Here is a 27,521-nt window from a genome sequence, read left to right as displayed (position 1 = left end):
CTCATGGACTGAGCCCCGGAGTGTCTCTGAACACTCTGCAGGGCGTACAACGGCTGACCTAAAATCCCTCTGATACCGTCCTGACATGAAAACTACTCCTGAGCATTTCCCATTAAATGTGTTTTATGATGCCGAGAATTTGTGTGGGGTTGTGCGTGTGCGTGCGTGCGTGCGTGCGTGCGTGCGTGCGTGTGCGTGTGCGTGTGTGTGTGTGTGTGCTATTAGGCCTTCAGCCCAAGAAACACCTTTACTTTTTTAAACGTTTTTAAACTTGTTCTTGCTTTCACACAATGAGCCTCTTGGAAAGAACTCAAACCAAATTTGATAGGAACACAAAGCAAAGGATGCATACGACACATTGGTGTGGGATAATCACACACATACACATACACGCACACACACATACACGTACGCACCTACACACACAGGCCCACAATAAATCGGCCTGCAGCCCACTCCAACATCTGGTTTTCCTTACAACATGGATGGCGGGGAAGCACGTTGGCGCTCTCCTCCTATTGGTCCTTGCTGCCGGCGAAGGTTTTAATTGGTCTTCCCAGCGCCAGTGATCCATAGTGAATGTGGAGGTATTGAATATCAGAGCCTCTTGGAGACAGGTGAGTTGAGCTTCACAGAGGACTCAGTGGAGTATGAGGATATGATATGAGGGTATTCTGCTATAGTTCAGGGATGCTGAAGTCCAGCCAGTAGCGGGCTAGACAAGAGGATCTACACTGGCCTGTTTGCATTGATTATCGTTGATGAATATTGATGTGTAAGGTTCACTAAACTGTTGGTATCTAAAGTGCCAAATAATATACCATCCCAACGACACCAACATACAACAAGATATCCAGTACGTCTGGGATTGAGCCTATGGAAATAAGTTGAGCAGTGGTTGAAACAAATATTGTCCGAATGAAGAGCTGGGATGGGAAGCAAAAATGAAAACAAGCCCATGAAGAGAGGTGCTACACAGGTCAGGAGAAAGAGAGGGGGAGAGAGAGAGAGAGAGAGAGAGAGAGAGAGAGAGAGAGAGAGAGAGAGAGAGAGAGAGAGAGAGAGAGAGAGAGAGAGAGAGAGAGACAGAGAGAGAGAGAGAGAGAGAGACTCTTTGATGTGTCAGGCTGATGGCTGCAGGGGTGGCCATCGGTGGCAGTTTTCTAATGAGGCCTGGAAAGCGTGGACACAGAGCTGCAGGCGCTATCATGTGTGTATGTGTGTGTATGTGTGGTGTACACACAATACTCTGTGCGTGCATGTATGGATGCATGTGGTTTATTACAAATACATTTAGTAGTTTATTCACATTGGAGCGTGTGTGTGTGTGTGTGTGTGTGTGACTGTGTGTGTGTGTGTTTGTTCTTGTGGCATTTGTGTGTGTGTGTGCTTGTGGCATTTTTGTGTGTATGTGTTTCTATGTGTGTGTATGTGTTTCTATTTGTGTGTGTGTGTGTGTGTGTGTGTGTGTGTGTGTGTGTGTGTGTGTGTGTGTGTGTGTGTGTGTGTGTGTGTGTGTGTGTGTGTGTGTGAGAGAGCTCTGTGCGCTGCTTGACTCTCCATTAAGTTCAACAGCCACAGGGCACTGGATGACAGCCATGCCACATACACAGACAAACACACACACACACAGACTCAAACACACCCAAACAAAAACACATCCACACAACCACCCACACACACACAAACACACACACACACACACACACAGATACACACACGCAGACACAATGCTAAAGAAAAGACATAGCCAACTACAACATTCTTATACAAAGACTAAGTAAAAACAGACTCTAGTCTTGCTGAATCAACAGGGCTAGAAAGCTAAATTAAATGTGTTACATATATATGTAACACTTGGAATATTTATTTAAAGTGAATGTCCTGGAGAAAATTCCACATTGTATTGAGGCATCTTCGATGTATCTTGAATGTCAGAATTTGCATTAGATCCTCATCTTGCAATCACTGGGCCATTTATAACTGCTGCTTAACTTCTCTAATCTTCCCATCCATCCAACAAAAGGGGCTCATATTGGTTTGTTTCTGCTTCTGCGTGCGTAGATGTGTGCATGTGTGTGTGCATGTGTACCTGTGTGAATGTTCTTGTGTCTCTGTGTGTGTATGTGTGCATGTTCTTGTGTACGTGTGTGTGTGTGTGTGTGTGTGTGTGTGTGTGTGTGTGTGTGTGTGTGTGTGTGTGTGTGTGTGTGTGTGTGTGTGTGTGTGTGTGTGTGTGTGTGTGTGTGTGTGTGTGGGCTCTAATACCATCCCACGCCCTCCAGGGACGGCTCACCCCACCAGCCGGCCATGCAGTCACGGGCCGTCTGAGCGCCGAGTTCTCACTGCTGCACCCCCACAGACAGACTGTTGATCAGGCTCCGAGCAGGACTCAGTGTCGGTGAAGCTAACCAGGTAGCCTCGCTCCCATACTACTGCTCTATTCGTGCTCTCTGTCCTGCACGTCTGCACACATACGCACAGACGTACAGAAACGCACATGCATGAATGTACACAAATACACGCATACATATGCACAAAAACAGACACACAGACACGCACAAACACACAAATGCACACAAAAACGCAAAAATACATACACACACAGACACCAACACACACAAACACACACAGACACGCACAAACACACACACAAAAACGCACAAATACATACACACACACACACACACACAAACACAAATGTACAGACACACACACAAATCTCCAACGCAGTAGCATGAGTAATGCACCATTTACACTTCTCAAGTGGGAATATATTAGCAGCATTGAAAGCTAAGGTAGCGAGCCTCTTACGAGATATTTACGAGCCTCCGTCACACTCACTGTTAGCACTTGGAGCAGGAATGCAGGAACCCCAAAAAGAGTTTTGGCTCAAGAAGCGCCTTGTTCTTGAACCAACCTCTGGTGCGGCTGTTATTAGCAACTTATTGCAGGCACTCTTGGCCCGCACCCAGGGCTGGACTGGGGAAATTTTTCAGGCCGGGCATTTTTAACCAAGAGCAGGCCACCACCAGGTATTGACGGGGAAAAATGTAAGCGCGCTGTGTGACAGCGTGGGTTTTTTCCCCAACTGCTTTTGACATGCGTACCCCTTAAGCCTTTTTGTCACACCATGAGTACCCCTTCACTCATGCAATGACTATGCTGCACACATTCGTTAATTTATCCACATACCCCCTGCAGTTTGCTTGCGCACCTCAGGTGGTATATGTACCATATACCCCTTGTTGGGAATCACTGCCTTAAACGATCAATGTGCACTAGGAGACAAACATTTTAACGCTATGAGAAGCATTATGAAAAGTTCTCCCAAAATACTGTTAGGCTTATCAAAAGTATGATCTATTGACCGTAGGTCACATTACTTTTTAGACACGTCATTTCTTTCAACCTTGTTACTTAAATTTAAGTAAAGGAATTATATTAAAAAATATTAATTAATTCATTTTAGTTAATATAATTATAATAAATGTAATACTGTAGGCTAAACTATGAATAATATATCATTACTTGTGTGATACAATGCATTATTAAAGCAAGAAATGACTGGATGACTGTACCAATGACTGGATGCAAAGGCTGACCTAAAATTGCAATACACAAAAAGGCCACAAGATGTTTATCTCACTACAAGCTACAAGTAACAGCAAGGATTTCTCTTATTACCAATTTGTGTTGCTAATCAACTGTCAATACAAAATAAAATGTTAGGTGTGTGAAATTATGCCAGGACTTGGAAAGAATAGGATTTTCATCCATTTAATTTTGAATATAAAATAAAAAGTGATGACACACATAACAATTGAAGTTAAACACTTATATTTACAATGAGTCAATAATTACTTAACTGTACAAAATAAAATAAATTGCTTAACTTAACAAATCACTTAACTGTACAAAATAAATAGAAAAAATAAAGTAAATAAATACACAATTATACTGTATATTAAGAATATGAATATCAATAAAACAAACATTAAAACGAAAAGGAATGGGTAACTTACATGCAGCATGCAAACCAATGAGAGCTTTCAAATGGACCAGAACACACACACACACACACACACACACACACACACACACACACACACACACACACACACACACACACACACACACACACACACACACACACACACACACACACACACACACACACACACCAAGTGGGAGAGATGCTGATGCTATCCCATCTGCCTCTTCTCAGCAGCAACACCCAGCACTCCTTAAGCATGGGAACCTTAAAAAAGGTGAAAAGACAAAAGAAAGATAGAAATGTGAGAAAAATAACACAGGTGATCATAGTAGTGCATTTCAACTCTACAAAAACGTTCTAAGACTGTGACACAGTAAATGCGTATTCAGATCTAATGTTTTAATTCTAAATGACAGTGATTCTAATATAAGGTCTCATGTGCACTAAAGGTAGATACTGCTTTACATTTTCTCTGCAATGTACTTTGTGCAAGGACAGAGTTTAACTTAATCTGATCCACTATGAGTGTTTCAAGTCAGCGTATTATTTTACCTCATCACAAAAGCAGGTGCCCAGAAGTGAGGAGTGAGAAAATACATTAGTTCTGTTCTATAGAAAGGGACCGTCCACCCCATCGCTCAGTAAGACTGTGCAAAACAGCATATTTCGTAAGGCCGACGCACGACAGTCACGCAAACAAAATAAAGAATAAAGAAGCAACCCCGCGGTGGCACAACAGTCACACAAATACAACGAATAAAGAATAAATAAACAACCTGGCTGCGGCAGCGTTGTAGCTAGCCATGCACACCATTTAACCTAGCCTAGCCTACATTGCTAGGCTAGGTTACATGACTGGCAGTGAGCAGCACCAAAATAATATCCGACTGTCCGACATTAATTCATATGAGTGACAAGGTTAGACAGCACTTAATCTCTCTCTCTCTCTCTCTCTCTCTCTCTCTCTCTCTCTCTCTCTCTCTCTCTCTCTCTCTCTCTCTCTCTCTCTCTCTCTCTCTCTCTCTCTCTCTCTCTCTCTCTCTCTCTCTCTCTCTCTCTCTCTCTCTCTCTCTCTCTCTCTCTCTCTCTCTCTCTCTGTGAGTGAGCCACAAATCTGCAATGTTCCTCCTCGTGTCTCATGGCTGGAACTAAGGAGGAATTCTTTATTTATGTACTCATCCATTTATTAGGAGGGAAACAGAATTTTGGTCTTTGAAAATGGGGTTACCATGGCTACCGGCTTCCTCAACGCAACCAACTGCCCCCGCCCCCACCTCCCACACTCCCAACAGCCACTGTGTCTTCTATTCTTTAGGACACACACACACACACACACACACACACACACACACACACACACACACACACACACACACACACACACACACACACACACACACACACACACACACACACCTGTTCCATCAGATCCAGACACACCCCCCTGCACAAAGGCTTTCAGAAATATTTAAAACCAGTCCATTTGCACCGTGAATCTTAAACGAGTCAGCGGTACCGAGACACACATGGGCCGAGGAGCCACCCCAATGCTTAATGACAGCACCTGGAGACCCAGAGGGTAAGGGCTTCATCAGGGCTTCATCAGGGCTTCATCAGGGCTTCATCAGGGCTACATGATCAGGCCTCATCAGGCCTCATCAGGGCTACATGATCAGGCCTCATCAGGGCTTCATGATCAGGCCTCATCAGGGCTTCATGATCAGGCCTCATCAGGGCTACATCGGGGCTACATCAGGGCTTCATCAGGGCTTCATCAGGGCTTCATCAGGGCTTCATCAGGGCTTCATGAGGGCTTCATCAGGGCTTCATCAGGGCTTCATCAGGGCTTCATCAGGGCTTCATCAGGGCTTCATCAGGGCTTCATCAGGGCTTCATCAGGGCTTCATCAGGGCTTCATCAAGACCAGAGGATTAGATCGGACAAGTCCTCCTGATTACAGGCCATCGTTAATGAGTGACCTTTACTTCCTGTCACACGATGTGTTCAATCCACCAAATTAATCCTGAAGAGAGGAAAGCGGCACCCAAGGAAACCCCACGTTTGTGTCCCAGGAGGGTGCAGGGGTGGGGGTAGGGGAGGGAGGGTGGGTGTCTGTGTTCCAGAGAACCACGTTGACGGAGGTGAGGGTGAAGGAGGGGCGATGGAACAAGAGAAGAGGAACGCATCGACCAAGATGCATCCCCGCCGGCTCGTTAACCGCGTGCCGTCGTGGTTCCCCCTCAGAGCCGGAGTGCTTATGGGTCTGCATCGCTGAGCTACCCCTTCTTATCGCTTTCTGCGTGCTTCCAGGTACACACATATTTTACTTCCTTAATCCTTTAAAAACAGCGAAGCAGGGAAGAGAAATGCATCCAAATCCGTAGGGTAGCATTAGACCTGAGGTCGTCATTACGTTTGGATAAGCATGGATTGATTTTACTTAACTTTATACATTCAGTAAAGTAAAGTGACGAGTTAGATCAAAACGAAAAAAATCGTATTGTGATGTTTTGCAATTGAAAAGAAATGTACGACTAATTACGTATGACTGCTTTGTTGTCTGATCGTAAACGGATCAACGTGATCGGTGATTGGTGAATACACAAACTGTATCCAAGAACCCTTAAATCTGAGTAAATTATGTTATATCGGACGTATTATTATTTTTATTTACGAATACGATACGAAATCACACTTGTGTGTATAACAAATTCAATCCGAAAACGATACATTGTGCAGCCCTAGATCAGAGCTTCGCGTGGCCTTGCAGGAAAGGTACTGGTGTACTGGGGCCGGTTGAGGAGTGAAGAGAACCGCTCACCCTCTAGAGCGGAGCTGTTAGCGGCACCGGCGGAGACTGGCCAGTGGGGGGCGCTAGCGCGAACCGCGGGGGTCCGTAGAGAGGGTGCGTCCGAGCCGTACCTCCACAACAACATAGCCTATTACCCCAGTTAGCCGAGGCAGCCGCCATCATTCCCGCAGACTGAGCCCGTGGCCAATCTCGCCCGGTGTGACAAGTTTGATTTAGCAGGACACAGAAACGGGCCGAGCACAGAAAACACTCATAATAAAAACTATAAAAATGTAATATAGTAAGAAAACACAGGCCTAGTGAGCATCCTCCACACAGACGACACATCGCAACGTGACCAGGATGAATGAACATGAAACCGGGACTGTGTGTGTGTGTGTGTTTGTGTTGTGTATTGTGTGCTTTGTGTGTTGTGTAGGCATAAGGTAACATCCTTCATCGTTTGGGTTCTGGGACTCCCTGCCTGTCTTGTTTTCCTGCTGATTCGCTGCTTTCACGCCGTAACTAGGGCGCAGAGCCGGCCGTGGCAACAGAGTGGGACACCTGGTGCTCTGAGAGCAACAAGCACCACTGTGTTGCTCTGCTAGACCATAATAAGCCCAGCACAATGCACGTATGGGCGTATGCCGTAGGGATACAGCAGTGGTTCATTTCTTCTGCAGAGGTAAAGCCTGTTAGGGGTAACACCACCACTTCTGCCGGGGACAACAAGAGCTCCTCCTCCATTGGTTCTCGGTAATGGGTGGTTCCAAACCTCAACTTCTTCTGCGTTCTCCCTGTTGTACGACGCTTTGAACATCACACAACACATTATACTCCCCGAGCAAACAAACAGAAGAGCCTAAACCAACTCCCCGTCGGAGGGGGGCTGTGTGTGCGTGTGTGATGCCGGCGGCGGTCCCTTACGTTGACTCCACCTCCATCTGGTCGCCGCGGTAACAGGAGCGCAGCATGGTCTGCCCCTCGGCGTCCCACAGGTGCTCCTTCAGGAAGCGCGCGGCCCGCTCCGCCCGCTGCAGCAGGGCCTCGTCGCCCAGCGCCGCGCCGACGCACGCAAAGCCCGACAGCATCAGGCCTGGGGGAGGGGAGGGGAGGGGAGGAGGGGAGGGAGGGGGAGGGAGGGAGGAGGGGGGAGGGATGGAGGAGTGGAGGGGGGAGGGAGGGAGGGAGGAGGAGAGGAGGGAGGGAGGGAGGGAGGGAGGAGGAGAGGAGGGAGGGAGGGAGGGAGGAGGAGAGGAGGGAGGGAGGGAGGGAGGAGGGGAGGGAGGAGGGAGGGAGGGAGGGAGGAGGGGAGGGAGGGAGGAGGGGAGGGAGGAGGAGAGGGAGGAGGGGAGGAGAAGAGAGGGAGGGAGGAGGGATGAGGGGGGAATGGAGGGAGGGGTTAGGGAGGAGAGGAGGGGGGAGGAATGGAAGGGGGGGAGGATGAATGAGGGAGGAGGGGAGGAGAAGGGGGGAGAGAGAGGGAGGGAGGGATGAGGGGGGAATGGAGGGAGGGGGGGAAGAAGGGGCGGGAGGGGAGGGAGGGAGGAGGGGAGAGGAACAGAGGAGAGGAGGGGAGGAAGAAGAGAGGGAGGAGGGGGGGGGAGGAAGAGCGGGAGGAAGGGATGAGGGGGGAATGGAGGGAGGAGGAGAGGAGGGGAGGGGGGAGGGGAGGAGAGGAGGGGAGGAAGGAGAGTAGGAAGGGAGGGATCAGGGGAGGATGGGAGGGAGAGGAGAGGAGGCGACGGTTGAGTGTAGTCGAGATTCGAAACGCCGACCAGGCTAAGGAGTGTGAAATGAGTGGTGGGATGGTCCACCGCCCCCCCCCCACCGATACGAGGGGCCACCAGGGCGCCGGCTTTGGGGTTCACCTCCCCAGCTCGGAGCTTTGAAGTCTCCCTCTCCCTCCCCCCCGTCTCCCTCTCTGTACAGAGCTCCCTTTCCTAATTTGCACTTCCATGAGGCGAATCAAAGTCCCAGGGTGAAGAGAAACCCGGCCTTCAATACACTGCAAGGGAAGAAGGATAGGCCTGGCATTAAGAGAGAGAGAGAGGGAGAGAGACAGACAGAGACAGAGACAGAGAGAGAAAGAGGGGGGGGACAGAGAAAGAGAGAGAAGGAGAGGGAGAGGGAGTGGGAGAGAGAAAGAGAGAGGGGGGGACAGAGAAAGAGAGAGAAGGAGAGGGAGAGAGAGAGAGAGAGGGGGGGACAGAGAAAGAGAGAGAAGGAGAGGGAGAGAGAGAGAGAGAGAGGGGGGGACAGAGAAAGAGAGAGAAGGAGAGGGAGAGAGAGAGAGAGAGAGAGGGGGGGACAGAGAAAGAGAGAGAAGGAGAAGGAGGGAGGGAGGGAGGGAGGGAGGGAGGGAGGGAGGGATACGAAGAGAGCGAGAGACCTGGGGGGTTCTCGTGACTCAAGTTGCGGTTTGCCCATGTGTGTGTGTGCGTGCGTGTGTATGCGTGTGCGTTTTCCCTGGACTTTGTTATCGATCTTATTGCATGCAAAGCCACTTTATAATTGAGCAAGGCGGCCGGTTTGTGTGCATGTGTGCGTCATCAGGCAGACAGCCCAGCAGCGTATGTAACCAGTGCTGTCACTCACAACCTCCGTGTCAGTCCCTAAAGGGCTCTTTATGGTCCCACGTTCCCGCAACGCAAGGCGGTTACCGACCCCTCACGTCCTTGTGGACGTAAGGGGTCCGCAAGGGCCTGTGATTGGTCCGCTTACTAAAACCCGACGCAGAACCATAAAGGTTCACGACTGCGTGGAAGCGCCCTGCGTGGTCACGGCGTTGCGGGAACTTGGGACCATAAGAAGGCCTTCACGACGTTCCCTGACTCGCGATGGCGAGTTCCGCGCGGACTAGGTCCTCTTACCGTTCCACGAGGCCAGCATCTTGGTGTCCAGATGTGGGCGGGGCCGGGTGCTCCTCACGGCCGCCATCTTGGCCCTGGCGGAGGCCAGCAGCTCGGTCACCGTGGCGACGCTCAGGCCGAAGCGCGCGGCCGTCAGCTCTACGGAGTAGCGCACGATGAGGACGTTCTGGCCCTGCAGCTCACCGTGGGGGTCCTGGGGTACGGGGGGGGGGGGGGATGTTTATAGACGAGGTGTGTGTGTGTGCGTGTGTGTGCTGATACATCCCACATTTTTGCGAAATTATTTAACTGCAGAAATAAGGTTGTTTATACATATAACTATATATATATATATATATATATATATATATATACATAATATCTATATTTATATCTATATCTATATCGATATATATATATATATATATCTTTCTATCCATCTCTATCCATAAATAAATTCATCTATAGATATCTATATACTGTACCTATATGCAATTGTTAAAAATAATCAACTTTTAATAATCTCATTAATCAAGCCTCACAATAACAACGTGAACACAGAACCACATGAACGCCCCAACACCAGGTCCCCCCCCGCCCCCACCTGCTCTGGCTCCACGTTGCCCTGCTCGCGGACCCCGTAGTGGCGCATGGCGACGTCGGCCAGGCTGGCCCGGCCCGTGGCGCCCGGCAGCACCTCGCCCAGCAGCTCCCGCAGCTCCGACGCCGTCCACACGCAGAACGCCCCCTCCCGCTTCTCCGGCCCCCCGCCGGACGGCACAGAGTCCGCGTCCTCCGCGCTGTAGAATCCCCCGGACTGTGTGGGGGGAGAGGGGGGCGGTCCGCAGGTAGAAGGTTAGGTCAACGAACGCCGTCTGGGCAGCCATTGAAGGTCTTAGAATGCCATTCGAGGTCTAAAAAGGTTGGATCAGCGAGGTTGCGCGACGTCACTTCTGTTGGTTTTTGAAGCGAGATCCCAAACATACGGAGCCCGCTCGCCCCTCCCTTCCCGTGTTTCGTGCAGCCAGTCAAAACGATCATGAACGCAGCGCAAAGCCCAACAACACCCACCCCTTGTCGGTGATTGGTTGGAATACTATTTATTATGGCTTTGAGTGGTTGGTAGTACCATTTGTTTTTTGTGTACGATCTCGGGAGCACAGGCTGCCCACAGAGACGTGTTATTTTGACGGCCTGCTTATGGGGCAGGAAGCTAGCGGATCGTGAGGAAAGATCAGACGTACGGTATCATCTATGTTTCGGCCTAGCATTGCTGATACAACCTTTGAGGGGTCTTGACAGTCTTCAAGGTTTAAGAACGAACGTTCACGCTGGGTTGTGTAGGAGCAGGTGTAAGGAGCGGGGCCATCGATGAACCCACGTTACGCTTGCATGTGCTGCTGAGGTACGCAGCCTGCAGAGAACTAGCACCCTGGATAAAAGTCTTGAGCCGGAAGGGTTGGAATGTCCTCTCTCTTCTACCCACTTTTTACTACATATTTTAGCAAAAAGTAACAAGGAAGGGTTGACCAACACTTCCCATTAGACTAGAACAGAGCTGATTTCAGCTGAAAAAGGGGATTTGGGCGTTAACTAAACGTTTAAAGGATACTCAGTGCAAGCAGTTCTGGGACAAACTGAACTGCTTGCACTGAGTATCCTTTAGTATTTGTAGTATTTTAGTATTTGTTAAGGTGGAGCCAAAGAACTGCCTCACATAAAAGCAATCACAGGAAACTGCAGAGAGAAGAGCTAATGTTTTGAGTGCAGTTGTATGCAGACGACAGCACTATTATAGCTGCTGTCGTCCTCTTGTTTGAGTGAATGATGTTATCACACTCTAGACTTCCTTTTAACAGTTGCTGAGCTTATTGGACAATGGACCTTAAAATGGTTCTTAACGCAGAGAAAAACAAGTCACATTATATCAGTCAGATAACATTGACGATGTGCACACTGTGACAGGCTGTCAGTGCATGCCTGCCCATTTGCATGCTGGGACGTCTCTCTTGGGATAGCAACACTTTGGCTTCAGTCAAACCAAAGAGGAGTGATTTCACCGTGTTAGGGAGCCTTGGTACCCTTCTCCTTGGTGAGCTACATCTGATAAACACATCTGAACAGGCGCTGAGTCTCTTAAGGTTACACCAGGGGGCGTACTCAAAACTAATCACTCGGTTTCTTAGCCAATCAACAGAGGTCCTTACCCTTGCTTGGTTTTACATTTACATTTAGGGCATTTAGCAGACGCTTTTATCCAAAAATGTACAATAATAATAATTTGTTTTCCATTAATGGACCGAACTGTTGTGGCCCCTCACCGTTTAATAAAACAAGGCCGACTTCGCTGTATTCCTAATATACATATAGCTATATTCTTATTGATGAAAGCAAATAATTCCTCTTAATTTTCTTAAAAGGTGCATGAGACTAGAACCACACATCATACAAATACGTACAAAATGTTATTCCAGGAGGAATGCCACCTGTCTCAAGGTAACCCTGTGCGAAACGCTTCCACAACACAGCAAAAACTGACACACAATATCCGGCCCAGAGAAATGACTTGCATGCCGTAATAACTAATTGCCGTATAATTACATAATAAATCTTGGAGAATATAACGATCACAAAAGAGCACGCGTCTTAATTGCGTGTGCCCCTCGGTGCTGTCCAGTCATCAATCAAAAGAAAATGGCCGCCACGCATGTAGTCGGGCTGACCCAGAGAGAGAGAGAGGGAGCATGTGAGCGAACAAGCATGTGAGTGAACGAGGACTTGAGGCGCTTTGTCAAAACCCAGGCAGCTGGTTGACCTCAACCACACACACACACACACACACACACACACACACACACACACACACACACACACACACACACACACACACACACACACACACACACACACACACACACACACACACACACACACGAGTGCTAACAAGGGAAGGGATGTCTCACCTTGTCACTCAGGTCTCTCGAGACGTAGACCAGTATATCCCTGGCCACATCCGCAAAGAACTGCTCTCCCGACACCTGGAACACACCAAGAACATCCCAGAATGCACCTGAGTAGTGGGGTACGTGCAGCATGGGCTAACCTTAACCGAGACGCTTTCTATTATTTACATGCACCCACATAGGGTAGCATGGCATTGCATGAAGCACTGTGCTCACAGCAATAGCCTCACAGCTAACCACTAGTCTTCTGGGGGAGAGCGTGGGGATGATAGCTGGTTGTTGCAGCCTCACCTGGCCGAGTCGGATTGGACTCTGGGGCTGGGTGAGGCTGCACACCTTTTGCACTTTGAGCCATCAGTGTGTACAGGTTGGTCCAGCCGTCCCCACAAACACACACAGGGAGAGATCTCCTCCATGGCAACACGGGGCACCAGCATCATTATCTACAAACATCTACAACAAACCGGCTCTCCAACCCTACCACCCTGCCTCCTTCTGTCTGGAGGAGCCCTGTTCAAGTCCCCGAGGTACAGGGGTGTAGCAGCCACCTAGATGGCGTGTAGCAACCTGCTTTCCCATTAATTTATTTATTTATACATCGCTTGCGTGCCTCTGCGTGTTTGTGTCCAAATTAAAATAGAGATGTTCCGATACCCTTTTTTCCCCTCCAGATACCGATTCCGATTCCTGAACTTGAGTATGGGCCGAGACCGAGTTTATACCGATGCAGCATCAAGCATTGTAGCAACTAACAGCTTTTTGAAGGGATCTCTACGATGACAGCAATGGTAACTGCCATTTCAGGCTCCCTGTTTTCAAACCTGATGATGAACATCTATTTCCTAACGGCGTTATTTGACGGTGCCGTTTACTCCCAGTGCCATCTGCTTGTCCGAACCCCCCGGTCTGAACGGGCAGCGAGGGCAGTGACTATCACCCTGATACTGAATCCTTGATATCTGATTGCGGATATCAGCCACAACAGAGCACAATGCAGATGTTTACACTGCTTCAACAGAGGTCTTATCGTGGTGCTCCGTATCAGCAGGGTTGGGTAGGTTTACACGGCCGAATGCGGTCCTATCAGCCAGGCAACGCCAGTCAGCGTGGAGGAACGGGTATTTGGTAAAAAATAAATAAGCTGAATCGAGTATTTCGGATTGGTCAATGTCCCACATCAGGGCGAACAATGGGGTGATTTAACGAGGGGCCCTCAGGCTGCTCCCGATGACAGAGCCCAGCTATTGTCCACATCGTTAATGTTCTCTGCTGGTTTTCAATGCTGCCACCCTGCTTCATTCATATCGCGTTCGTTTCGAGGGAGCCTGGAATCCCGCTCGCGTCGTTTCCATTCCCGATAGCTGCTCATTGTTTCTGATGGGTTTGGAACCTCAATGGAAGAATACCAATGTCGCCCCACAGAGGGCGCTACCGAGCATTGGCTAATGGTACATTTGAATAAATGACGTTGGGTTCTGTTCACCGCGGACCTCAAGATACTAAACCATGACTTTGGCGTTAAAACACAAAAAAAACACAAAAAAAAATCGCAATATCATATCTGAATATTTTATGAAACGCAATCTTTACAGAACCATTTCAACATTGTATCATGTGATTCCTGCTGACTTCCTTCCCAAGGTAATATTAGTAGTAATTATAGTACATCGTTCTAGGCTTTGTTTTAGTCATCAACTTTTAGGTCAGATGCGCGTCTACATCTCTTTACCTCTGTGAATCTACCCCATTACAACACCGCGTTTGTGTGGGTGCATTTCCTCGGACCATTAAAGCACACAGGAGACCGGTAGGGAACCAACACCCACCTGGAAGGCGGTGAAGTAGGCCACGGCCAGCTGGGCCGGGTCGTACAGCATCTTCTCGAAGTGCGGCACATGCCAGGAGGCGTCTGTCGAGTACCGGTGGAAGCCCTGAGGGAACGGTCAACGGTAAACAGACTGCGTTTATAGGTTAGCGCTGTTCTAACCAGCGGCCACTCAAAGCGCTCTACAACACTGCCTAACATTCACCCATTCATGCACACATTCACACACCGACGGCGGAGTCAGCCACGCAGGGCGACAGCCAGCTCGTCGGGAGCAGTCAGGGTGAGGTGTCTCGCTCAGGGACACCTCGACGATCACAGCTAGGAGGAGCCGGGGATCAAACTAGCAACCTTCCGGTTACCAGCCAACCCGCTCTACCTCCTGAGCCACATGCCGCCCCTAGTGAGCGTGAGACCGACCGCTTTCAGACTTTGTTTATTTCAGTCCACCTTTAAGTGTCCGGCCTAAACCCATCAGGATTGATTACAGATGAGATTTTCCTCCACAGGGGATTACAACGGCATTGGATCGCTGCTGCAATGCAAAGTGCCGGCACTTCAGAATCAAAGTGCTATTCTAAGAGTGTTAAGTAGTCGAGTAGACTATTTTATATGGACGGACAAGAGAGAGAGAGAAAGAGAGACAGCAGGGGAGAGAAACAGAGAGTGAGAGACAGAGAGTGAGTAGGAGAGAGAGAGACAGAAGGGGAGAGAAACAGAGAAGTAGAGAGAGACAGAGAGACAGTATATGCATGTAGTATATGAACAAGTTCAAAGATGAATTCATCAGTTCAATTTCAATTCTCTACTACCTTTAGTATACCAAGTGAACCAACCACTATAGAACAACAAGCATATCTTCACTGTAGGGCAGTGAAGATATGCTCATCATTCGTCCCCATCATTCGTCTTTTAAAATGTTCATAAATCCATGGTATTCCTCACCCTTTATGTCAGTCTGAAGCTTTTACCAATATTGAACCAATGAAAAGCATTCAAAAGCATGCGACTAATTCTCCTAACATCCATTGGCTCCTCAAACTGTCAGTAGAGCTCCTAGCCCCGCCCTGCCTGCGCTTCCCTGACGAGAGCCCAGCTCAGTGGGAGGGGGCTCCGGAGACCGTCCCACTGAACACTGCTGCAGCTGCAATGCAGAACTGCCCGTTTGAATAGGTTCAGCTTCCCCTTAAACCCAAGGAAGTCCAAGTCTATTAAATGTTTTAGATATTTGAGAAGTGGGATCGGGGGTGAGTGTAGGAGTGCATTTTAAGATCGTACACAAATCCTTCATAGAAAGAGACTTGGGACTAATGTATTCAACTAAGCGTACACATACTGTAGGAACAATAGAAACTGCAGCCTGATAATGTGATGCAGTTACTGCCTCACATGCGGTCGTTCTGATTAATGACGGACAGAACACGCAGCTCCACATTCGATGTCCAATAACCTCTTCACCCCATTCGAGCTAGATCTTGGTAATAAACGAATTGCATAATGAGACATGAAAGTAGCAGACTGTATATGACATAGTTAATAACAGCTTTGATGGTGTTACGTTATTCCAATCCACAAGTGTTTGGTATTTATGTAACCAATTATGCTTTCTATTTTGTGCATCATTATCATTATAACATCATTATTTTCTAGTATGGATATCGGAACACGCCCTACGTTCTCAAACTAAGTGCAGTGAGTACGGATAGTATGGATATCGGAACACGCCCCAGGGCCCACCTGAGCCACGTGGTCGTGGATGCCCCCCAGGGCCATCATGCGGAGGGTGTGCAGGGTCATCTGGAGGGCCTCGGCCCCCTCTGTGGTGGAGCGGTTTTGGGGCCCAGTACGACATCAGGAACATCAGGTTCACTGGAAGGGGACCAGGAGGGGGGGGGGGGGGGGTCATCAGAATGCATCATGGGATATGTTGTGGGCAATACGGCGCCATATTGAGAGGACTCAAGAGTTGTAGTAACAACCTAATAACCTTATTACGTGCAACGTAGTAAGGCGATAAACTAGCCATATAGAGGGAAAGAGTAGAGATGAATACACAGACAGACAGACAGACAGACAGACAGACAGACAGACAGACAGACAGACAGACAGACAGACAGACAGACAGACAGACAGACAGAAAGTAAAGAAAAATAATAATTTACAAAAGAACCAAAGATTGCAAGATAGAACCAATAAACGGAAGAACAAATTAACCATATACCCAATTAAGAAAGAAACTACGGAACCAAATTTCAAACCAATAAACAAAAGAACGAATTAACAAAACAATAAAAGAACGAAAGACAGAACAAATCAACGAAAGAGCGAGAGAACAAAAGCAAAACGAATGAACAATTCACCTTCAGCCCAAAACACTTTTTTAAGGTAAATTTTCCAGTGTGTCTGTGTGCGTATGTGTGTTTGTCTGTGTGCGTGTGTGTACGTGCGTGCGTGCGTGCGGCCCACCTGGTGTGGGGAACTTGGGGGCATCTCTGAAGCCCCCGTACTACTCCTCATAGGAGTCGGCCAGCTGCTGGAAGCAGCGATTGGCTACGTCCGGGGCCAGGGGCGGGGCCTCACCGGGGGCCGCAGCGATGGCGGTGACCTTCCTCAAGGCCTCCATGACGCACTCGCCACTGGACTCTAGCGTGGTCCGGTTGGTCTGCCACTGGAGGACAACACATGGAAGGATGGACATTTATATTCAAGTTAATTAGCCCTTAATCACCGGTACAGCCTCAAAGGGCTTAAAAGGCTGTGTGTTTAGGACCCCCCCCCATGACCCTAGCCCCCCAGAGGGCTAGAAACCCCTCCCTTTATTAGTGATATCCCTCCTTCATAGTGGGGGATCCATCCTTCAGAGTGGGGGATCCCTCCTTCATAGTGGGGGATCCCTCCTTCAGAGAGGGGGATCCCTCCTTCATAGTGGGGGATCCCTCCTTCATAGTGGGGGATCCCTCCTTCAGAGAGGGGGATCCCTCCTTCATAGTGGGGGATCCCTCCTTCCAGGGATGATCAGGAGTGCAATGGGGGCCATAATTGACATAAATACATACATACTACAGTATACATGCATACAGGCAAAACATTTTAAAATCGGTCATTGGGTGCTGGCTGGTTAACCTTAAAATAAAGGAGGAACAATAACACTTAATTTTGAAAAAATCAAAGTTTTCTACGTTTACTGATGCGTTTTTAAATAGTTCTGATGTTCCGTTTTTCTTTGCTTGTGGTCATTTGTAGAACTAGAATTTGTTGATTGATCAAATAATTAGAGTTAAAAACAAACCAACTGCAACAAAAGCAATTTTTTGGACACATTTGTGCAGCAAGAATCAGCTGAGCACTCAGCAGTCATCTGACCTGCTCCATGATTCTTGTGAGGACCGTTTTGAGTCCCGGTCTCCTTCCGGCGTCTCTGGGAGGGAAGTACGTGCCCCCGATGAAAGGTCGAAGGTCAGGGGTCAGCCACACACTCATGGGCCATCCACCTCCGCCACTGGTAGCCTGGAGAGAAGACACACGGTGAGTTACCGTAGGAGTTAAAGGGGCCCTATCTTACCTCCAGGTGTGAGTGTGATCAGACGTTACAAGCCGTTTTAAAAATCGGCCTATTCCTGTCTTTTAATGTGACATCACAAGTGGGCGTCCACAATGACCGCTGGAAAAATCTGTCTGCCAGCCTACCCAGCGAATGTTGCCTATCTATCGATCATACATTTAGGTGGACACTCCCACTTGTGACACAGGAAAAGGCAGATTTTCAAACGGTTTGTAACGGCTATTCACACTCACACCTGGGGTCATAAAAGGGGCCCTTTAAGTACACTACGTGTGTGTGTGTGTGTGTGTGTGTGTGTGTGTGTGTGTGTGTGTGTGTGTGTGTGTGTGTGTGTGTGTGTGTGTGTGTGTGTGTGTGTGTGTGTGTGTGTGTGTGTGTGTGTGTGTGTCTTGATTCATGCTCGATTCTCACCATTCCCTAACAAGCGCCTTGAGATGAAAGCGTGTCTGAAGCTGACTGACTGAATAAATAAATACATACAGACGTCCTCACCTGTACGAACGTCATGTAGACCTTCCACGTCCGGCCTCTCCTCCCGATCCACTTTGATGCAGACAAAGTTCTCACTGAGCAGCCGTCCGATCTCCTCGTCCTCAAAGGACTTGCGCTCCATCACGTGGCACCAGTGACAGGTCGAGTAGCCCACTGAAAGAATAGCACAGGAAGGACAACACAGTAGAATTTGACATAGCCCACTGAAAGAAGAGCATAGGAAGAACAATACGTTTACACGTATACGTGTTTACATCGTCATGCATGTATAACATAGAGGAAAGGACAATGTGATCATGCACTACAATACCCATTTAAATTATAGTTTATATAATATATATATTGTCTGTAGAGTGGGTTGACCTGTAGCTGGAAGGTTGCTAGTTCGAATCCAGGCTCATCCTTTGGCTGAGTGTCAAGGTTTCCCTGAGCAAGACACCTCACCATCACTGCTCCAGGCAGACAGGCCTGCATGGTTGACTCTTGGCGCATATGCACCGTTGGATAAAAGCGTCCTGCCCTGAATGAAAATTATAAAAGGTAGTTTACCTGACAGGAAGATGGGTTTGTCTTCCTGTTTGGCCCGGTCGAAGGCCTCCTGTCCCCAAGCGTACCTTAGACGAAGACAAGAACAGGATTTGAGCGATAATAATCTCTGACACCGTAAACAAAGGGTCCTGAACAACGTGGATTCCGACCCCTCACCAGTCCACGGGGTTGTGGGCGTGCTGCAGGAGATAGGGGGACTTCTCCTCGTAGAGTCGGTTGGTGTGTTTTGGAGGGGTAGGGGGAGGGGGAGGAGTCCCGGACGCCATCCTTAGACTGGCGGACACAAAACCACAACAACGATCCTGTTAACTATCTTATAGTTAATGTTATAGCAATATATACAACTCATACAAGGAGATATTTATTCACGTGGAATAAAATGCAAACAACACGTTAGCCAACAAATAGAAAAACATCATCAAATTTACATTTAGGGCATTTAGCAGATGTTTATACCCTAAGTGAACTACAATAAGTACATTTGTAAGTAGAAAGAGAAACAACAATATATCTCTGTCGGGACAGCAACATCATCTAAAAATACAGGATGCTGAAGCTTAACTAGATCTAACCTTGCTCCTCATAAATCCTCATGGACACCAGCCTGCTCTCCTCCTCTTGCGTTGCGCTCCACTTCACCACATCAGCAGCCAGGCTAGCAGTAAGCCACGGGGGGTCGACCCTCCCGGAACACTGCCATCCAACCCACCCCACCCCTTAACAGTTAGCCACGAGACACGCAGCCCTGCACAACCCTTTCACCTTCACGTAATCACAAAGCGATAAGCGCCGATACCAAGTGTCTCTCACAGGGTTGGAGGACCACGGTTTGAATCCCGATGTCAGACGTACACGTTGTGGTACAGGGAGACCCGCAGGAGTCTTTACCTGCAGCCGAAGCGGGCGGCCGACTGTTGCTCCGGGAGCAGGGTTCTGTCCCGTCCCGCTGGGTTCTGGAGGTGGAAGTGGTGTTGGTGGTGGTGTGTGTGTCCGAACCCCCTGACTTGTCTCTCTGTGGTCTGCTGCTGCACAACGTCTGCTCCCAGAACGGCTCTGCTCAGCAGGCGGGCTAAGCTACTCTGTGACACAGACCGGTGTTTCAGTTCAAGTGGTGACCGGTTTAACTGGTGACTTTCAGCCGAATGCTTCGCTTGTTGTCGTGGCTACGCCAGATGTTGGAAATCGGGACCAGACACGTAGCTGTCCTTGCGATTGCCTCTTTGATTTGTTATTCAATAAAATGTCAAAAACATTACAATCTCATTCGTTTTTGGAGTGTAATTGGAAGAAACTTGTCACGTAGAAGCGTTCTAAGCCGAAATAAATGGAAAATGAATGTTTAAAATATGATACATTACGGGATTCGAATTCATACCATTGCGGGGAAAAATATAACAATCCGCAATTCCATTCCATTGTGCCGTTGACCCACTGGGGAAATTACCGCCGTAGTATAATAGAATTCGCAAATACTTCTTGAAAACACGAAAGGCAGCCAGATCAACTTGTGACCCTACTTTCCATGTAGTTATGACCATGCATTGGTCGCGTTTCTAAAAAATAAGACGCCTTTACACCCAGTTAATCCAAACCTAATGTTGTGTTGCCCTCCGCTCTTGAAGCGTGGTAAAGTTAGTTTTTATTGGACGTTGGATATTCGACACATTCGAAAATTCTATTTAGCACTGGCTTCGATGGACGAATTTGTGTCAAACCAACTTAGATGTGTTAATACAAGGCCTACCTATGTAAAACAAAGCACCATTTGATTTTATAAAAAAAAATGTAATGTTAAAAAAGGCCATAAATCTATTATGCGGCTTGACCTTTTGACCTACCCATAGCAAAACACATCTGGTGTAATCAACTAACTGCCCCACACATAACACAAAGCTTATTTTTTCCAAAAACTCACGTTTTGATTTTATAAAATAAATTTAATGTTAAAAAAATATTTATAAAATCAAAGGGTAGGTGTTTTGAGAAAATAAGCTTTGTGTTATGTGTGGGGTTGTTAGTTGATTACACCAGATGTGTTTTGCTATGGGTAGGTCAAAAGGTCAAGCCGCATAATAGATTTATGGCCTTTTTTAACATTACATTTTTTTTTATAAAATCAAATGGTGCTTTGTTTTACATAGGTAGGCCTTGTATTAACACATCTAAGTTGGTTTGACACAAATTCGTCCATCGAAGCCAGTGCTAAATAGAATTTTCGAATGTGTCGAATATCCAACGTCCAATAAAAACTAACTTTACCACGCTTCAAGAGCGGAGGGCAACACAACATTAGGTTTGGATTAACTGGGTGTAAAGGCGTCTTATTTTTTAGAAACGCGACCAATGCATGGTCATAACTACATGGAAAGTAGGGTCACAAGTTGATCTGGCTGCCTTTCGTGTTTTCAAGAAGTATTTGCGAATTCTAGTATAGCCTACTACGGCGGCGAATTTCCCAGTGGGTCAACGGCACAATGGAATGGAATTGCGGATTGTTATATTTTTCCCCACAATGGTACGAATTCGAATCTCGTAATGTATGTTTTCATGTGAATAAACGTTGTGTCTCAAAGAGATATCGCCTTGCGTCACATTGATTTCCGAAGTCGCTGCTTTGCTTACAGAGAGGATATAAAGAAGGAGGACGCGACAACACCACATCAGGCGACCGAAATGATCGAATGAGCGCATAACAGGGTTTTTGGCTAGTTTCAAGCAGTGGAGGGCAACACAACATTAGGTTTGGATTAACTGGATGTAAAGGCGTCTTATTTTTGGGATACGCGACCAATGCATGGTCATAACTACATGGAAAGTAGGGTCACAAGTTGATCTGGCTGCCTTTCGTGTTTTCAAGAAGTATTTGCGAATTCTATTATACTACGGCGGTAATTTCCCCAGTGGGTCAACGGCACAATGGAATGGAATTGCGGATTGTTATATTTTTTCCCCGCAATGGTATGAATTCGAATCCCGTAATGTATCATATTTTAAACATTCATTTTCCATTTATTTCGGCTTAGAACGGTTCTACGTGACAAGTTTCTTCCAATTACACTCCAAAAACGAATGAGATTGTAATGTTTTTGACATTTTATTGAATAACAAATCAAAGAGGCAATCGCAAGGACAGCTACGTGTCTGGTCCCGATTTTCAACATCTGGCGTAGCCACGACAACAAGCGAAGCATTCGGCTGAAAGTCACCAGTTAAACCGGTCACCACTTGAACTGAAACACCGGCCCCGGGCCAGTCTTAACATCCTACCGGGACACCTGATGTAAACCGCGTGTAAGCTGTCAAAGTCTGCTTACTCACTATGAGGAGGACTCCCTGTGTCACCGTGACACGGGACTAACATGTCCCGGGCGGGGGCATGTCCCACCGTACATGCAGTTCAATGATTCCGCCACACGATGGCACTGTGGCCAGAGCAGTGTGTGTGTGTGTGTGTGTGTGTGTGTGTGTGTGTGTGTGTGTGTGTGTGTGTGTGTGTGTGTGTGTGTGTGTGTGTGTGTGTGTGTGTGTGTGTGTGTGTGTGTGTGTGTGTGTGTGTGTGTGTGTGTGTGTGTGTGTGTGTGTGTGTGTGTGTGTGTGTGTGTGTGTGTGTGTGTGTGTGTGTGTGTGTGTGTGTGTGTGTGTGTGTGTGTGTGTGTGTGTGTGTGTGTGTGTGTGTGTGTGTGTGTGTGTGTGTGTGTGTGTGTGTGTGTGTGTGTGTGTGTGTGTGTGTGTGTGTGTGTGTGTGTGTGTGTGTGTGTGTTTTTACGTGTAGGCAGTTCATGATGAATGAATAAACAATGAGCTTGCAAAGATATTCACACATGCATGTATCGCTTTTAAAAAATGTACGCATACATTTCATGTTACATTTCCCCAGTATAGATCTTTCACACTTAGTCTGCTTCTGTAGGCCTATTAAAATAATTCATAATATTTAATAAGTGTTATCTAATAAAAAAAAAAAACAAGTAGGCGACGTCTCATTTGTTCAGAAGGGCTGGCATTTTGCCATTGAGTTGAACGACGGTGGAGACAAAGTCGAGGAGATTCACAAAGTCTGAGGCGATGATGTTGATGTGGTCGTTGAAGGGCCCTGGATACTGCCTGTTCACCCAGTCCAGCAGAAAGGGGAGCCCCTCTAGAGTCACGCTCCGAAGGGTCTTGGACAGGTACTTCAACGCCCCCAGTCCGTCCGGCAAGGTCAGGTTCAGACCGCACACAAAGAAGTCTGACGAACACAGAGAGAGAAGCTTTCAGAGCGGAACAGAGCTTGAGACACGATGCTTTGATGATGACAAAGGCAAACACTGGAATAATCGGAGATCCTTGACAGTTATAGCGAACATAATTAGTGTTGTGTAACATATTCCCATATTTCACATATTTATTCGTGAAATATTTTGCACAACAGACAGTTTTATACAACAAGTGTACACTTTCAGACCATGAGAACAATAACCACTGCCATATCCAGTGTGTCACTGGAAATGGTCAAAGTCAAAGTCTGGTTAGACAACACAGGTGAAACTGATTAAAACCGTGAGCACAACAGCAGCAGTATGAATGGAAGCCTCCGTTCACAAGATAACGTACAGTTTATAGGAGTTTGAGTCCTGAGCTTCTTGTCCAGAACGGTCACCACCTCGGAGGGGACTATCGTGTTTCCGTAGAAGTAGGGGATTTTCCTCCACATCTGCAGGTTGTGGTTCGCCGGATGGTCATAGGAGACGAGGATGTGTCGACCCGAATCCCAGCAGAACCGCAGCGTAGGCTGGTCCTGTTGGTGGGAAGACATGCTGTACGTCCTGGAACTCAATGTACAAACTTATTGTATGTTGTACCGTCCTGGCACTTAATGTACACACTTATTGTGTGTTGTATGTCCTGGCACTTAATGTACACACTAATTGTATGTTGAACGTCCTGGCACTTAATGTAAACATGTAATACTTAGTGTTGTGTAGAATCTTATCCTAGCTATCTTTGCTGTATACGGGAATGGGTTGACCTAGTTATTCTTAGTGCTTGGTACTCTGTGTTCTATGAACAGCCTTACTGTACCGACGGCGATCAATTGTTGTGTCTCTCCCTTCCTCCTCCTTCCTTGACAAATAAGTCGCTTTGGGTAAAAGTGTTCTAAATGCCCTTAATGTAAATGTAACCCAAAGTATGCATGCAAAGTGAAACATATTAATTTAATATGGTATTTAATCCCTTCCGTTGTGTGAAAAAAGTATTTCCTAACATTCATAACAGTACATTTCCCACGTCGTGATGTTTACCGCGACAAGGACGAGTTTGGCTCCAAAAAGTTGTGTGATGAAGTCGATGAGGTGCTGGTGGTGGTGGTCCTCCATCCCCCTGAAGTGGGACAGGGCCAGTAACAGGACCTCGGTGGGGTGACCCGCGGCCCAGTGGCTGACGGTGCTGAGGACGGTCTGAACAAAGAGCTGCTCAGTGAACGGCTTCGTATCACACGGGCCACACAGCGGCTCAATGTTCTTCTTCTGAGGTATTTCATCAGAGTTGGAATCCCAAACTTAATTATTGATACGCAAACCTTTTCACTAATTTCAGTGTTGGAAAATCCCCCGACTCTGTTTCATTTCTATTTCATCATTAGTCCGGGAACATCACAGGCTTTAAAGACATTATAATGAAGGAAACATTTCCTTTTTTTTTTTGCTATTTTTTATTTTTTACAAGAGCTTGATTATATTATACACTTATTTAGCAAACCGTAACGGATGGAAACAGAAAGTAATAGCTTTCACGGATAAAGAGATCGATGCCATTCAGTTTTCTTTTATATTGAGAATCTCTAACTTCCTAACAAACAGTCCCACTGATGCGTGACCCAATAGAATTACCGATGGGATCTGATCCATGTTGTACCTATCAGACAGCAGGCACTCAAACTATCCCCGAACAAACCACAAACCAGATCAACCATTCCTTCTGATCTCCGTCCCGCCCCGCCCCATTGGGCCCCATTCAGCCAATCAGACACCTTGGCCTCCGGCCACTCGGGTGAAGCAGACAACCAGCCCCCAGAGTGAGCCTCACCTCCACGTCGCTGTGGGTGTACAGGCCGTGGTAGAAGAAGGTGCGGGTGGGGTCAGGGTCGTCGGGTTTCCGTGCCACCCTCATGTCGAAGAACCGAACCCCCGCGTCCAGCTGTTGGCAAATGTTCAACTCCTGTGTCGCGAACGCACAACGGTCAGTAAGATATAGGAGTCTTTTTTGTATTGCTTACATACTGCTTGTAATGACTCAACAGCCTTGTTTGTATATTAAAATCAGGAACCAAACCCCGAGCACTGAACAGAAAGGGCAGCTGCCTGCGACTGTTGCCTACTTTAATAATAATAATAATAATAATAATAATACATTTAATTTAGAGGCGCCTTTCAAGACACCCAAGGTCACCTTACAGAGCATATAGTCATCATAAATCGTTTAAAAAACAAGACATTGTGAAAAAAATAAAAAATAAAATAAAAAAATAACTAAATATAATAAATAAAAAAATAAAACAAAAACAAGACAAAACAAAACAAACAAACAATCAAAACAGTGATCAGTTAGACGTTGTGTGCGAGTTTGAACAGGTGAGTTTTACTTTACATGAGCAATCCCATCTAGAGGATATTATACAACACTTTATTGCATCTGAAGAGCGAAGCCGTTTTTAGTTCTCTCCAAAGAAGGGGGGGGTGGGGGGGGGATATGCAGAGTCTAGGTTACACCCCCCTGTTCTACATGGAGTGGACCATCGTAGATGTTGCACTGACCTGGGTGGTAGCCCATTTGTGTATCAAAGCGCGCACGCAGTGCAGCTTGCTCACGGGTATAAGTGATTCCGGATCCAGGATGTCGGATTCCATGTCCAGGTCATAACCCATGGTGTCATGGCTGCCTGAGAGCACACAAAGCACATCCGTCATACGCACACTCTGGCTGTCGCTACAGTTCACTGAGGCTGCAACACTAGTAACTCATGTGTGGGAAGTAGTCTAATTATAAATAATGTTTAAATGTATTCATTAAGCAATTTAATTAAATTCAATTCGATTTGTATAGCCCTTAATCACAGGTCCAGGCTCAGGGCTCAGGCCATAAATGTATGACCCCCCCCCCCCCCCCCCCCCCCCCGACCTATAGCCCCCAAGAGGGCGAGAAAAACAACTCCCTTAATTAGCAAGGAGGAAGAATGGGGATCCCTCCTTCCAGTGAGCATTCTGTATGTCTGTGTTGCCTCTATCAGCCGACCAGGCTAGCTGGATGACAACAAAAACATGATCCCCAGTGCTGCAGCCTACCTGGGATAGCCAGATTCCACAGTGAGACACGTTGCAGTCTGGATGGCAGTTTGGACATCCAATCAAGGTTGTCGTTGCCTTCCGTTGTCCCGCCCTCCTGGGGTCCCGACTCAGCCATCAAAACGGGATTTGGTGTCAACTATAATTCACATCCTTAATGAGAATGGATAAAACGTTAACAGTTGCAGGTTGAAGTATGCGTGTGACAGGAGGTGGAATGACCCACCTTCAGAGCCTTGTGAATGCCAGCCGTTCAGGTATGTGTTGTTCAGAATGTTCACAGCAGCGCTGGCTTTGTCTGACCAGAGATTCGGTGGCAGGTTGAAACTTGTTCAAGGTACACTGCCATTGAAACACATGTCATCAAAATACCAGTTTGGAAACTTGATAGCCTGCTTCACAGACAAAACAGGATTAGAAATAGCAATGGAATGTAATTCCAAAACATTAACCTTTCTGAACTTCCACTTCCACATAATATTTGTCCTACTTGGCCTACACAAGCAGACTAAGTGTGAAAGATCAATACTGGGGAAATGTAACATAGAATGTATGCGTACATTTTTTAACATTTTTTAAAAGCAATACATATTCATACTTTGCCTCACAAGTCAATATTTGTTTTGGTGACATCACAAGTGGGCGTGTCCAGCTGGATGTATGATGGATAGATCAGCACCATTTGCTACAGTCCACTGGGAAGACTGGTAGACTGATCTACCCAGCATGCATCTAGGTGGACACCCCCACTTATGATGTAGCTAAAGCACAGGCAGATTTTCAAAAGGCAGAGGACTACTTGTAGCAGCTAATCACAACCACACCTGGTGGCATAATATCTCCCCTTTAGCTCTACACTTAAATAATCAGTCTGAGTGACCTTTTCAGATATAAACATGAATCTACTCATCAGCCATGTTTGGTACTGATTAGGTCGTGAGGAGGAACGCTCGTTAACTCCACCATATGGTCTCATGTTAAAGGCCATTAATGGCTGTGGAGAGGATGGTGGCTGATTGAGGCAGCCTCACCAGTCAGAGTCTGATTGGACTCTGACAGGTGGGTTTGGCTGCACACCCGTTGCACAGTGAGTCATCAGTGTGCAACAGGTTAAACCAGCCGTCACCACACACACCCAGGGAGAGGTCTCCTGCATGGCAGTGGAGCA

At 47.2% G+C, this 27,521-nt stretch overlaps 2 protein-coding genes across 2 annotated transcripts; both read right to left on the bottom strand.

Moving 5' to 3' along the window:
* Window positions 1–3,766: 3,766 nt before the first annotated feature.
* Window positions 3,767–22,481, bottom strand: spata20 (spermatogenesis associated 20). The gene is given in 16 exon segments (XM_030339421.1): window positions 3,767–4,261; window positions 7,716–7,884; window positions 9,662–9,854; window positions 10,245–10,457; window positions 12,604–12,678; window positions 14,430–14,534; window positions 16,166–16,264; window positions 16,266–16,297; window positions 16,895–17,096; window positions 17,792–17,935; window positions 18,483–18,507; window positions 18,509–18,635; window positions 19,032–19,096; window positions 19,188–19,304; window positions 19,920–20,126; window positions 22,274–22,481. Coding segments are annotated over 16 exon segments (1,830 nt in total). The 5' UTR covers window positions 22,294–22,481; the 3' UTR covers window positions 3,767–4,224.
* A 364-nt stretch (window positions 22,482–22,845) lies between these two features.
* On the bottom strand, window positions 22,846–26,684 carry LOC115530726 (PI-PLC X domain-containing protein 1). Its single transcript, XM_030339447.1, has 7 exons — window positions 26,580–26,684; window positions 26,354–26,506; window positions 25,826–25,950; window positions 25,098–25,229; window positions 24,314–24,469; window positions 23,625–23,808; window positions 22,846–23,259 (listed from the first exon to the last, which is right to left on the bottom strand). The coding sequence occupies exons 2-7, from the start codon at window positions 26,469–26,471 to the stop codon at window positions 23,012–23,014; spliced, it is 963 nt and encodes a 320-aa protein (XP_030195307.1). The 5' UTR covers window positions 26,472–26,506; window positions 26,580–26,684; the 3' UTR covers window positions 22,846–23,011.
* Window positions 26,685–27,521: the final 837 nt, after the last annotated feature.

The sequence above is a fragment of the Gadus morhua genome, chromosome 18 (assembly GCF_902167405.1).
Source record: "Gadus morhua chromosome 18, gadMor3.0, whole genome shotgun sequence".
Lineage (NCBI taxonomy): Eukaryota > Metazoa > Chordata > Actinopteri > Gadiformes > Gadidae > Gadus > Gadus morhua.
Note: the sequence above shows the minus strand (reverse complement) of the source record. Positions and strands in the feature narration are given on the sequence as shown.

Coding starts and splice junctions, on each gene's coding strand:
- LOC115530726 (XM_030339447.1), bottom strand. CDS start 26,471: ATGGCTGAGTCGGGACCCCAGGAGGGCGGGACAACGGAAGGCAACGAC. Junction 25,951..26,353: donor GTGGAATCTGGCTATCCCAG/GTAGGCTGCAGC, acceptor GTGTGCTCTCAG/GCAGCCATGACACCATGGGT. Junction 24,470..25,097: donor ACACCCACAGCGACGTGGAG/GTGAGGCTCACT, acceptor CTCTTTGTTCAG/ACCGTCCTCAGCACCGTCAG.